This window comes from Nyctereutes procyonoides, unplaced genomic scaffold, assembly GCF_905146905.1.
Source record: "Nyctereutes procyonoides isolate TBG_1078 unplaced genomic scaffold, NYPRO_anot_genome, whole genome shotgun sequence".
Lineage (NCBI taxonomy): Eukaryota > Metazoa > Chordata > Mammalia > Carnivora > Canidae > Nyctereutes > Nyctereutes procyonoides.
In genome coordinates this window covers 45,081,478-45,093,906 of record NW_026575046.1, presented here as the reverse complement: position 1 = coordinate 45,093,906, position 12,429 = coordinate 45,081,478, and the positions used below count along the sequence as shown (strand labels likewise).

Below are 12,429 nucleotides of genomic sequence, written 5' to 3'. Positions count from 1 at the left end.
TCCAGAGAAAGAGCCTGGCTCTGCCCACCCAGCCAAGGGATGGAGGTCTGCAAGAGGAAGGAGTGCCCCCTGCAGGAAACTATCTTCCCCTGTTTCCCTTTGGGTGTCCACCCCCTACTCCGTCTCTTTGTGGGTATCTCTCTACATCTCTGGAGCTGCAGGTGAGCAGAAGGATACTGTTTCCACCCTCAGCTGCTGAGGGGATTCAAATAAACTGGAAATATTTTTAGAATTTAATTTTCAGGGAAAAGAGCCCAGAAGCCCAGACCTACAGGATTAGGGAGACGGGGTGGAGGATTAAGGCAATGAGGCCCACACACTGGGGATAGCAGTTTGTGTGGACCTCCCAAGGAGGAGCAACAAGCTCCCTCACTAGGTAGGTTAGCACCTGATCAGTTGGCAGAGGGAGGGACACCTGTCAGGGAAGCTTTGTTCCCTTATTCCCTCCTGCGTCCATTTCTTAGGGCTGCTATAACAGAGTACGGCACAGGGGTGGCTTGGAACAACAGAAATGTATTTGCTCACATTTCCAGAAGCCAGAAATCTAAACTCAAGGTGACAGCAGGGCCATGCATGCCCTGAAATCTGTAGGGGAAGATCCTTCCCTGCCCCTTCCCAGCTCCTGGCAGTGGTTGGTGATCTCTGGCCTTCCCTGACTTGCAGCTGCCTCACTATGATCCCTGCCTTCATCATCATGTGGCATTCACCCTGTGTCTCTGTCTCCACATGACCACCTTCTTATAAGGATGGCAGTCCTATTGGACCAGGGGACCATTCTCCTCCAGCACAACTACATCTTAAGTTACATGTCCAATGACCCTAATTCCAAGTAAGGTCGCATTCTGAGGTGCTGGGGATTAAGATATCTTTTTGAGGGAACACAGTTCAACCCATAACACCTCTTGCATGTCAGAATTCTGGAAGTATCACCCGGCTCTTCATCAGATGCTTTTCCAATCTTGATGCATTATCTGCTCACAAAAAGAGCAAAGGCTGGCAGAGCTGGCTGGGCAGGAGACGAAGATAGGAGATATGACCTGTCCTAGTCCCCACAGCTAATTGGGCTCTCTTGGAGTCTCCTTGCCACCCTCTGCCAAGGCTTCCAGTGAGGGCAGAGGAGACGTTAGTCTCCTTGTCGTGCTCTGCCCACTGCATGAGCAACCTGTTCCCCAGCCAGGCATCCAGATTCCACTTTCATGCAATGTTGCAACTCTGGGGACAGCCAGGGTGAGTACTTCAGGAAAATAGGCAACACTGTGGCTTCAGACTTTTGCAAACCTGCCCTCTGTCTGGCTCTGAGGAAATTGCCTTTCATGAACACCCAGAGTCCCTCATGGAAAAAAGGAATTTTTTGCTCCACCTCAAGAGCTCAGACCAAAGAATCCTCTGGCCTTTTGCAGAAAAGGTACCATGGTTTTCAGGTTGTAGAGAAACGGAGGTTAAGTAGGAGTCTAGAAATCCACTTCCTATTAGTTGAGTTTTCTAGCTAAATCCTAAATCAGAGCAGCCTCTAAAATGGAGAAAGGCCAGGAATCCTGGGTCTGAAGCCGGCATATACGTTCATGAATGGGGTGTAGATAGATTCCTGACGGGGTGGCTGTGCCGTAGAGGGAGGAAATCCCTGTAGATAATTTAATCAGATACTCGTCTCCCACCTTTGCCCCTTCTCATCTGCTCAGCACTCCCTGGCTTAGTTTGCATACCAGTCCTGAAGTATGACCAAGGTTGGATAGAGAACAAGCTGAAGGTTTGAGGCTTTCTTCCAAGAGATGTAGCACTCCAGAGACAAGTTAAGGGAATGCATCATGCTGATCCAGTGTTCTAAGCCAGGCTCACCAGAGAGCCTCAGTGCTGGCAGGAGAGGGTCCTCCCACCCCATCCACTTATCCTCCAGAAGCTGGAGGGGGCTCAGAAGTAGGAGTACATATAGGGAACAATGGCATCCCTGAGAAAGGTTAAGGAGGCCAGGTGGGGAGGTCATCTAGAACTGAAGCTAGCTAACATGTTCTGAGCATTTTCTATGTGCTAGGTCCCCTCCTAAGCTTTTACTTGTATAATCTCATTATTCCCCACAACCACCCTGGGGAGAAATAATACTCCCCGGTCAATAGATTTGGAAACTGAGACACAGAATTTAATGAGTTCTCCTAAGGTCTAATAGCCATGAAGTAGCAGACCCAGAATTCATTCCCAATACTTGACTGCATATCTTGCTCTTGACCACCATGTCCTACTCCTGCTCAAGGTAGAAGGGCTGTCCTTGAGTAGAAGTCACTCAAAGGGGGATGTATGTTATGCTGTTTTTCTCTTTGTCTATAAACCACTACCCAAAGAGCCAAAGGAAGACAGCTGGAGGAATTTAAGCTCTATCCAGGAAACCACTTCCAGCTGGGGGATGGTGCGGGGGCAGGCAGCGCCAGGGGAGATGGAACATTGCCTGGAGACAGTGGGCTAGATGAAATGATCTCTCAGGCCCCAAGCTTTAGGTATACAAGGTGCTGCCTTGGAACTCCACCCAGAGAGAAACTTGACTAATTATATTCCCCCCACCACCTTCTTTTCTGCCACTTTTCTTCCAACCCCACCCTACTCCTTGACCCCTGGCTTTCCTTCTCCCCGCCCACACATCCCCAAAGCTGCTCCTGCCCTCTAGGCTTTGAGGGACAGCAATGTGAAATCAATCCAGATGATTGTGAGGATAACGACTGTGAGAACAATGCCACCTGTGTGGACGGGATCAACAACTATGTGTGTGTCTGCCCTCCTAACTACACAGGTAAGGTCCCCTGGCACCTGTGCATGGTGGCAGGCCAGGTGTCATGTGCTGAAGAATACCATTTTCTTAGCATCTTTCAGGGTCCCCACCCTCTCTCCCTATGGACAGAGCTGTGAATTCCCAAAACCCATACTGTCCCATGAGGGGGCCCTCTCTGTCCACCCTTCCCATTCCGCCCCCCTACTTTGAAATGGGTTCCCAGGGTGCTTTCAGCTGTCTGTTCCATTAGCTGATGGCCATCCTCTACTTTGGGAACCCTGGAGACCCAGTGGTGGTTAAGGCTAATGGGAGGCACTTGCATTACATTTATGCTTTGTTCAGGTCTAGTCCACTTTCTCCGGAAATTGACACTTTTCGGACACTCTGCTAGGAGCTGGGGATACAAAAATGACCAAGACAAAGTTGCCTCTCATAAGAAGCTCATCATCAAGTGGAGAGAGACATGTATTCAGTAGAATCAGACTAATAACACCTGTAAGCCTGGAGAAAGATCATAACCCAGCCGGAGAATCAAGGAAGGTTCCCAGCAGGTTATTCCTCAAGATAATTATCCTATCCCTCCACCTCCAAAACACAACACCTTTATTTCCTATATTAACTATCCGTGATGAGAACAGCTAAATATACTAGATTATAAAGCAAAATTCCACCCAGTGGTATAAGCATAGCCTCCTTTGTTATAGGATCAACCTGAAGTGGCATATTCCAAAATGGAATCCATGAGTTCTTTGAGGAAAAGACTCCAAGAACAAAAAGTTGGGGAAGCACTGTATGTAATAACCTGACACAAAGCAGCATATTAGAGGTTCTGACAATTCTTGCTTGAAAGAATGCTGTTTAACTTCATTTAACCCAGCAAATCCCCACATTTATTTGAAGTCAGAACTTCCCTTCTACCCTACCCCAGAACTCCCTCCAACCTAGTCATCCTGTGTTGCAAGAAACATATTTTAGGAAATAGCAACCTAAGGCAAGGATGGAAATAAGGACTGTGTTCCCCAGAGATTGCTGCACCCTACCCTACTGGCACCTGGCTTGACATCAGGAATGAGGTAGGAGATGGGAATGCACAGACGATGATCGGGAGTGGTCCTGAGGCCTCTGGAGAAGGAAGCCAAGTAGCCCCCATTGCCCCTCAGGATCCTGTGCCTTATGCAGACCCCTAGCCCATGAGTCAGGGATGCCCCAGGCACACTCTTGGCCCTATGGTAGAGTGCGCCAAGGCCCACTGAGAAAATCACCCTGTGCTCCTCAGCCTTCTGGGGTCCCAGAGAAGGCTTTATGCTGGAGAAAAGCGCAGGGAAGTCTGCTGAAGGCCTACTTCCTTATCCCCTCTATCTTCCACCTTGCCAGAGAGGAGCTGTAGCCAAGAATTAGGTTAGCAAGGGGCAATACTTAGTATGCATCTACTGTATACAGACCACTGAATTAGCTACTAGCAATACTAAGAAGTCTAAAAGTATGCCCTCCCGGGGCATCTGGTCTACCTAAGATGAGAGGAGGAGTCCACCAGGGTTAAATCACTGGTCTGGAAGAATCTGCTCAGCCCCAGAAGACAGACAGTAAAAATCCCAGCAGTTAAAAAAAGAAGACAAAGGTACTCAAAATAGGCTTTGGGGCAAAGGAAGGGTATGAACTGAATTTACAGTGGGCAAATGGGCAGTGGAAGCAGGGCTGAGGAGATGAGTATTGAGGTGGCTTCCTGCCCCGTTGGAATAGCATGGCCTGTGTCTGCAGCTGCCTGAAGGGCACCTCTACCTGAGAATGGGATGTCATGGTTTCCTCTGTCCCAGAAAATGCCAGTCCCACACAGACACCTGTCTGCCTCTCTGGGTCTCTCCAGGAAGTAAAGAAGAGGAAAGGGCTTATAGAGAACACAGTGCCCTCTGTGGGCTTGAGAGGCTGGCAAAATGAGGATAGGGTAGAGGTCAGCTTGTCCCCATCACAACAGAGGACAGACTCTGGGGCTGTGACTGTCACTCATGCCCTCCCCAGCCACCCCCAGGGCAGACCTTCCTCTGCCCTGTCCCAGCAGCCTTGTCTGCTCATGTTCCCACCCCCAGTTCTGAGATAAATTCCATGGGTGAAAATTTCCTCTCTCAGATCACTCTCATCTGCCACTGCCCTCACCCCTGTTCTCCTGTCTCACTCCCCTCTGCATTCCCAAAACACATCTCAGGTGGTGTGAGCTTTGGGGAGCTTATATGCAAGTGCCATCCCTGGGTATTTATGACCCATTAGACATTTCTGGGCATGATAAACTTCGAAGGGAGTATATCCAGAGACCTAGACTTCAAAATTCCTTTCATATTTTCTTCTCTGAGAAAATCCAGGGGCTTACTTATCTACAGCAGGTGGACTATGCTGCTAAACCACATCCACTCCTCCAGGAAGCCTCTGGGATTCCATGGAGTTTTGCCCCTGTGGTCACACACCTCTGCGTTACAGTCACCTACTGATTTGCAGATAGGCCCCACTAGGCCATGGAGAGGATAAGACCAGGTCATGTTCTGTCCCTAGTACCCATCACAGTGTCTGCCACACAAGAGGTGCTCAATAAATGGATGTGGAATGAAAAAATAAATAAGCATAGCCCAAGGTCAGGGGCTGGCATCCTATGGTTTCAGCTGCAGCAGGCCCTGAGTGATAAGTGAAGCAGCCAAATGATGGTACTATGACAGTGCCCAGGGGAAATCCTAGAGTCTTCCTGGTAGGGAGGCCAAGGCAGAGGAACAGAAGGGGTACATCGAGAGAGCCAATAGCAGGACACCTGAGATCCGTGGCCTCCTGACTGGGGGCTGGATGGATCTGACCTCCTAGCCAGAGTATCCTCCAAGGCCTCCTGGGCGCCTGAGCTTTCTCCCCACCCCAACCAGGTGAGCTGTGCGATGAGGTGATTGACCACTGCGTGCCCGGGATAAACCTCTGTCAGCATGAAGCCAAGTGCATCTCTCTGGACAAAGGATTCAGGTGAGGCTTGACTTTGTGTCCCCAGCGGCTCTGGATCCTGAGGATGCTGCCTCCAAGGGGGCCCTCTCCATTCTTTGCCTCTCCTGATCTCTCTCTCTGCCTGTTCTTTGTTCATTACCGTCTGCTTTTCTGTGTCTCTGACTAGTCATAGTCTAACTTCTCAGTCTGTCTCTTTCTCTTTGTAGTTATCTCGCTTTGTAAGTCTCTGTGTCTTTCTCTCTGTGTGTCTGTAGATAGATAGACAGACAGAGATAAAGATATCCCCTTTCCCTTACTCCTCTCCTTTTCCTCCCACTCACCCTCCCCCCTTCTGCCCCAGTCCCACCCCAGCATAGCTTTCCTTTCCAGTGCTTGTAAAGCAAAACAAGCTGAGTCTGAAAGGTGTTTGGTCCCTTCCTTGTGTGCATCCTTCACAGAGTTCTGCCCCTTGGGCTCCAGCGAGTTTGCCAGCTTACACACCTGTGTGTGTTGGTGGACTGGGGAGGGGAGAATGAGCGCTGACTTGGTTCTGCAGCCACAGCCATTGGTGGAGCTGTCTCCATGGTGAGCAGCAGAGCCCACAGGAGCAATTCTAAGGGTAGAGGGGAGACTGCCTCTGGAGAAGGCACCAGTTCCAGAGCCTGAGAATCAAATGACATCCTGGACTCACTCCTGGGCACTGTCACTACTTCCTACTCTCACCCACCTTCACAAAAGCATGTGCCATTGCCTCTTCTGGAGAAAACCCTAAGACCCTTGAGTCCTGGGATCTTCTGACATCAGTGGGACATCCCAGAACCCCAGGGCCAAGCGTAGTGTCCCCTAAACACTCTCCCCAAGCTGCCTTGCCTGCACAACTGGCTCCCTTCATGCTTAACAGGCTCTGTCCAACACTGGAGAAGGGCTGGGAGCCTTTAGCACCAGAGAATCTGAGGGAGCATGCAAAGACCAGAGGGGGGGTGCATATCTCAGATGAGCCTTAAGCAAAGATAATCTGAAGCAACTCTATCAAGTCAACCCTTGAGGGACGTGGGTCTGACACTCGAAGCTTATGCTGACAACTCTTTCAAGAGAATCCTGAGCAGCCTTTCATCCAGTAGCAACCCCAGAGCCCCTGGAGCACAAAGCTCATGCTTTGAGTCTAGGTGGCTCCAGGATCTGTCATCAGCCTGGGTCTGTCTGGCTTTCAGTCATAAGGCAGAGAGTTCTCAGACTCAGGGGTTTGGAGACTTGGATGTTATGCCGCAAAACTTAGCACTTCATGGAAACCCAGGATTTTAGAAATCCTGAGACGAATGGCATCATAAAAATCACAGAATCTTCTCAAATTCTCCCTGTGATAAGTGCAGTGGGTACTGCAAGAGGCTTTCAGTTCCCTCCCTCTTGAGGCCCTTGCTGTAGACCTGGGGGAGAAAAATCTGACACAACACAAATGTGTAGAAAAGAGGCAATTCTGGGGCCCTGAATTCTGGCTCTTAGTGCTGCTCAGAGGGGTGCTGAGGAGGGGAGAGAGGAACCTGCTGAAGCAAGGGGAGGTCCCCACACACTTTAGGAGGTGGGCTGTGATATAAACCTCAAAGGATGGGTGGGATTTGAATGAGCTGAGGTGGGGAGGGCCCCACCAGTAGAAGAAAGCTCTAGAGTAGGGGAAAGTGAGAGGGTGACATGAGCATGTCTTGTCCAGTGTTTTCCTTTCTTATTTTGACATCAAGCCTAGACCTCATCACCAGAGAAAATGCAACAGGCATCTTAGGGCCTCTGGTTTTGCTGACCCCAAAGGAAGCTTCAGTCCTTCCGTGTAGGCACCCTCATTCAAATCTACCTTATCTGCCCCAGCCCCTTCTGAGAGGTACCACATGGGCTCTTAGGTAGAGTTGCTGCTAGAATGTAAGTAAGGGTGAGGGATGCCTCCCAACCCCCCAACCCCACTTTTCCTACTCCTGGATTTGGCTTTAACTTAGGGCTGCTCTTTAACTGAGGGAAGAGGCGAAGGGGAGGAAGAGATGCATAAAACAAACTTGAACCCAGAGCAGGCTGGACTGACAAGCAGAGTGCTGTGGGTGTGTCTACCGGGGGCAACAGTGGTGACCGGACATCTGTGAAGAATAAGAGGAAGATCCATAGCTGGAAAGCAGGCCGGTGGCATTCCTCAAGCTCAGAGGATGCTGGCTTGATGGAGCACAGTGAGCATGAGAACTGAGAACTGGTCAGAAGTGGTCCATCCAGGGTATAGGTCTGGGGTTGGGGTGGGACCAGAGACCAAGACATAAGCAGGGCCAGAGAGCATGATCCTGGGTACCTGTCCCTAGAAACATCACTCTACTGTAGCCCTGGTCCCCTGAGTTCTAGGGGAATATAGGATAGAATACAGAATAGAAAGAATATAGAATGTAAAAGGAAACTAGTCTAGCTTTCAAAATCATGAGATAATATAATAGTTATGCACAGTGTCTCCCTAGCATCTTGAAGAGGTCTACAGGCCAGCTCAATAATGTGAATTTTATTAAAAATGCATTTAAATAAAAAACCCCTTCTCCCAATGCAATGTCTCCTAATCTTAATCCCCCTCCCCTCCCCTGCCCTCTCCTTTCCTCTCCTCACCCACATCCCAAGGCAGGCTGCAGGGACAGTAACAAGAGACATGCAATCGATGCAACCTTTGCCCAAGTTTGAAGATGTTTATCCTTGAAGATTTCCTTGTATGATGTTCTAATGAGGACTCAACAGATAAAACTATATAACTAACTGTGATACACTGAAATCGTAATGTACCAAAACCCTGAAAATAATGAAGCACACTGCCCATGAACACTGGAAGTGATGACAGAGACACAGATCACGATGATTACCGTGTCAGGCCCAGAGGCCTATCTCCTGTAACACTCCCCAGTCTCAGACTGTAGAAACGACCTGAGTTGTTCGTAGAAACAACTATCCACTGTCCAGGTGGGGGCTGAGGTGCAGCAAGGTGAAGCAAGCCCCCCCCAAACCCCACCCCATGCATGCACACACAGGAACAGCTGGGCTGCAAGTCAGTCCAGGCCTGACTGATGTATTAGCTACATCAGGAGACTCCTGATGTCCTGGAACCAAGGATGTCACCTGGTTACGCCCCCTTGTCCAGAATCAATAAGTCACATACATAACAAAATCATACAAGCCTTATACTTTAGAAGAAAGGCAAGGGGAAAGCATTTTCAAACATTAGGGAATGCAGGTTATACCCCAGATGCTGCTCTTTAGCAGATGAAGAGTTGTTGGGTAGGTCTTTGCTATGGGAAGTGAGGTGCAGGACCCAGCAGCACAGCAGCACAGGGGAGCTTGTGGGGAATGCTAATTCCCAGGCTCCACCCGACTGCCCAGTCAGGTGCTGTACTTTAACGGGGTCCCCAGGGGCTTTGGGAAGCACAGGTGTGGAGAGGGCTGTAGCTTGTCAGGAAGAAGGATGAGATCACATTTGCCTCCAGACTGCAAGGGAACCTGGCTTTCCTGAGTCCTCATGTAGACATCCTCAGCTACCTTGACTCCATGCCTAACAGGCTGGATTTTACCTGGCAAGTGCTGAGTGGTGATTGTTGCCTCACAGAGGCTCGTGCAGCTTGAGTTGCTCTGCAGGAGCTTCTTAGAATTCAGGAGACACAAAAACAAGCCTACAGGGGCCAGGCTTAACACTAGCAGGGTATATTGAGCACAGGCCCCCACAAAGGCTTGTCCGATCTGTTTCTTTAAAAGATTGGGGTGGAATGTGGTCTATGACATGAAAGTTTGAAGCAGGAGGTCACATATTTCGAACTTACCCTTCAAATACGTAAGGTGAACAGATCAGATCTTAGCTAATTTCAGTTTCTGAATGCAGGCTCAGTAAGTCCTCAGATTCTAGAACTTATCCTCCTCCAGCGACACAACACACACTATGCTCTGTCAACCAACCCTAGCAATGCTAGGATCCACTTGTGATTCCACTCTATCCACTCCTACAGGGGGAGGAGCAAGGGGAGGGAGGAAGGAGAACCATCCCTTTGTTCTGATGCCTCTCCTCTCAGGCTCCTCCATCCCATATGTATTCAGAAGTCTTGATTCCCTGTCTACCTTGGCCACGTGCCCCACCTTCCTCCTCTGACCTGGGTAGGATGTGGTTATTTATACTCTGCCAAGTAGAATTTAGCTGGTGGGCTCCAGGCCTATGGGAGGCAGAAGACCCAGGAAGTGTGTTCATGTGCCTGTGTATGTGTGCCTAAGCCTCTGTGAGTAATGCAGTCCCTTCAGGTCTGTTTCTTGCTGGGACTTTGGCACAGTGTCATCCAAGCAGAGGAGCCCAGAGACATGTGTTGTGGGCACACAATCAGGGAGGCCATGTGTGAAGTGCAGCAGCCCTCCTGGGGTGCACCTGGGCCAGCAGGTGGTGGAGCTGCAGTTCCCACTCTACTCATGGAGGAGCCGCATGTCAGCGGCACCAGCTGCCTCCTGAAAACAGGAGCCCCCCATGAAGCAAGCAGATATCAACTTGCAGGGACCCAGGGCCCATGAATGGCTAGCAAAGCCAACTGTAGGCCAGACTTTGGGGAGCCCTTGAGAAGTGAAAGGGACTTAGGATCTTGGATACACAGAGAAGACAGGAGGCCATCTGGAAGCCGGCCTGGCCCACAGAACAGCCTTGCTCTGCTGTGTTCCAGGTGTGACTGTCTCCCTGGCTACAGCGGGAAGCTCTGCGAGGTGGACAATGATGACTGTGTGGCCCACAAGTGTCGCCACGGGGCCCAGTGTGTGGATGCAGTCAACGGCTACACATGCATCTGCCCCCAGGGCTTCAGGTATGGTGAAGGGGTCCCTCAGGCTGGAAACTGCACCTGGGCACACTGGCCCTGGGCCTCCTGGGTCTCCTTAGAAAGTCAGCCCTTCCATGTCCGAGAGCAGATGTTATTAACCCCATGTTATACATGGAGGGAAGAGGCATCCAGGGCAGCTGTGTGGGAGTTGGACTTAGAATCTAGCTCACATGACGTCAAGCTTGGGCAAGATTCCTTCTAATGGAAGATGTTACCATCTTGGAGCTCAGCTTACAGGGTGGGGGTAATCACATGGCCACTCTGGCAGGAATCATCTTTTTAGTCTAGAGAACAAAAACTATTGTGCCCTAATGGTAGAAAAAATGGGAGAGTTTGGAGTTAGTCATTGGAATCAGGGAAGCCAGAAGAGAAAGAGGGAATGGGAGGCACTGGCCAGGTGGTCAGGGGAGGTCCATGGGGGTATGTAGAAGGAGAGGCTGGATTCCAGCCCTAGCATCCACACTGACTGGAAGGGAAGGGTGCAGGGAGTGCTGGGGGGTGGGGGGGAGGCAGGAGCCAGACTTAAGGCTAGGGGGCGGGGTCAATGTAATGTCCATGTGCATTAGTACTCGCTGCATGGAATAAACCCAGCTATGCAAATAACTCTAAGTCACAGACTCTGAGAAGGAATCATGAAGAAGGCCAGTTTTTTCAAAGCCTGATTGATACCATCTACATGAGGCTTGTAAAATATAAATTCCCGAGCCCCACCCCAGGACTATTAAATTAGCATGGGGAGGACAGGGGGCAGTGGGGAGAAGGGACTGGGAATCTGCATTTTCTTTTAATGTCTTTAAATTGTGGCAAAATATATATAATGTAAAATTTACCATCTTAACCATTTTTAAGTGTATGGCTCTGTAGCATCAAGTACACTTACATTGTTAAACAGCCAACACCACCACCTATCTCCAGAACTTTTTAAACCTTGCAACACTGAAACTCTGTACCCATGACACACTAACTTCCCATTCCCCCTCTCACTGCCCCTGGTAACCACCATTCTATTTCCAGACCCTATAAATTCAAGCACTCTATGTCATATTAGTGGAACCATACAGTATTTGCATTTTTGTGACTGCTTTATTTCACTTAGCATAACATCCTCAAGTTTCACCCACCTTGTAACAAGTGTCAGGATATCCTTTTTCAAGGCTGAATAATATTGCATTGCATGTAGGTGCCATATTTTGTTTGTCCATTCATCTTCGGATGGATGAGAATCTGGGATAAATTTAACGAATTTATCCCAGGTTGTTCAGATGACACTAAAATTTGGGGACCAGCACTTTCATCCAGCCCCATTATTGTAAAAATGGAGAAATGGGGGCTTAGAGGAAGAAAATGTCTTGCCCTAGTTGGTGGGAGGGCCGGAACAGGTCCCTGTTCCCATCTTTCTTCCCTCTCTCTGCTAGTGGCTCTTTGGCCCAAATAACTATGATTGTCTTCTCTCACTGTCCTCCCCTCCTCTCACTGTTACTTCCCCATCTTCCTCTCCCCTCCTCCCAGCGGGCTCCTCTGTGAGCAGCCTCCACCCATGGTCCTGCTTCAGACCAGTCCCTGTGACCAGTACGAGTGCCAGAATGGGGCCCAGTGCATTGTGGTACAGCAGGAGCCAACATGCCGCTGCCCCCCAGGCTTCGCAGGCCCGAGGTGCGAGAAGCTCATCACCGTCAACTTTGTGGGCAAAGACTCCTATGTGGAACTAGCCTCCGCCAAGGTCCGGCCCCAGGCCAACATCTCCCTGCAGGTGCGCCCCACTCCAACATACTCCCAAGCTCCAATTGTTCTGAGAACAGCCCTTGTCCTTCCAACAACTCCTGCCTGGTCTTACTGCAAATGGCAGCCCCTACTCCCAGCTTCATCCATTCATTTATC

General features: G+C 49.9%; 1 protein-coding gene and 1 long non-coding RNA gene across 4 annotated transcripts in view; one reads left to right on the top strand and one right to left on the bottom strand.

The window, feature by feature from the left end:
* The window catches only part of SLIT3 (slit guidance ligand 3), a 595,927-nt gene that overhangs the window by 564,554 nt on the left and 18,944 nt on the right, over positions 1-12,429 (top strand). The window contains exons 28-31 of the mRNA XM_055325906.1: positions 2,637-2,776; positions 5,653-5,746; positions 10,399-10,536; positions 12,061-12,301. Of these exons, the coding sequence (XP_055181881.1) occupies positions 2,637-2,776; positions 5,653-5,746; positions 10,399-10,536; positions 12,061-12,301 (613 nt within the window). The remainder of the gene's footprint in view (positions 1-2,636; positions 2,777-5,652; positions 5,747-10,398; positions 10,537-12,060; positions 12,302-12,429) is intronic.
* Positions 1-12,429, bottom strand: part of LOC129509985 (uncharacterized) — an 80,964-nt gene that overhangs the window by 54,239 nt on the left and 14,296 nt on the right. The window lies entirely within an intron of this gene.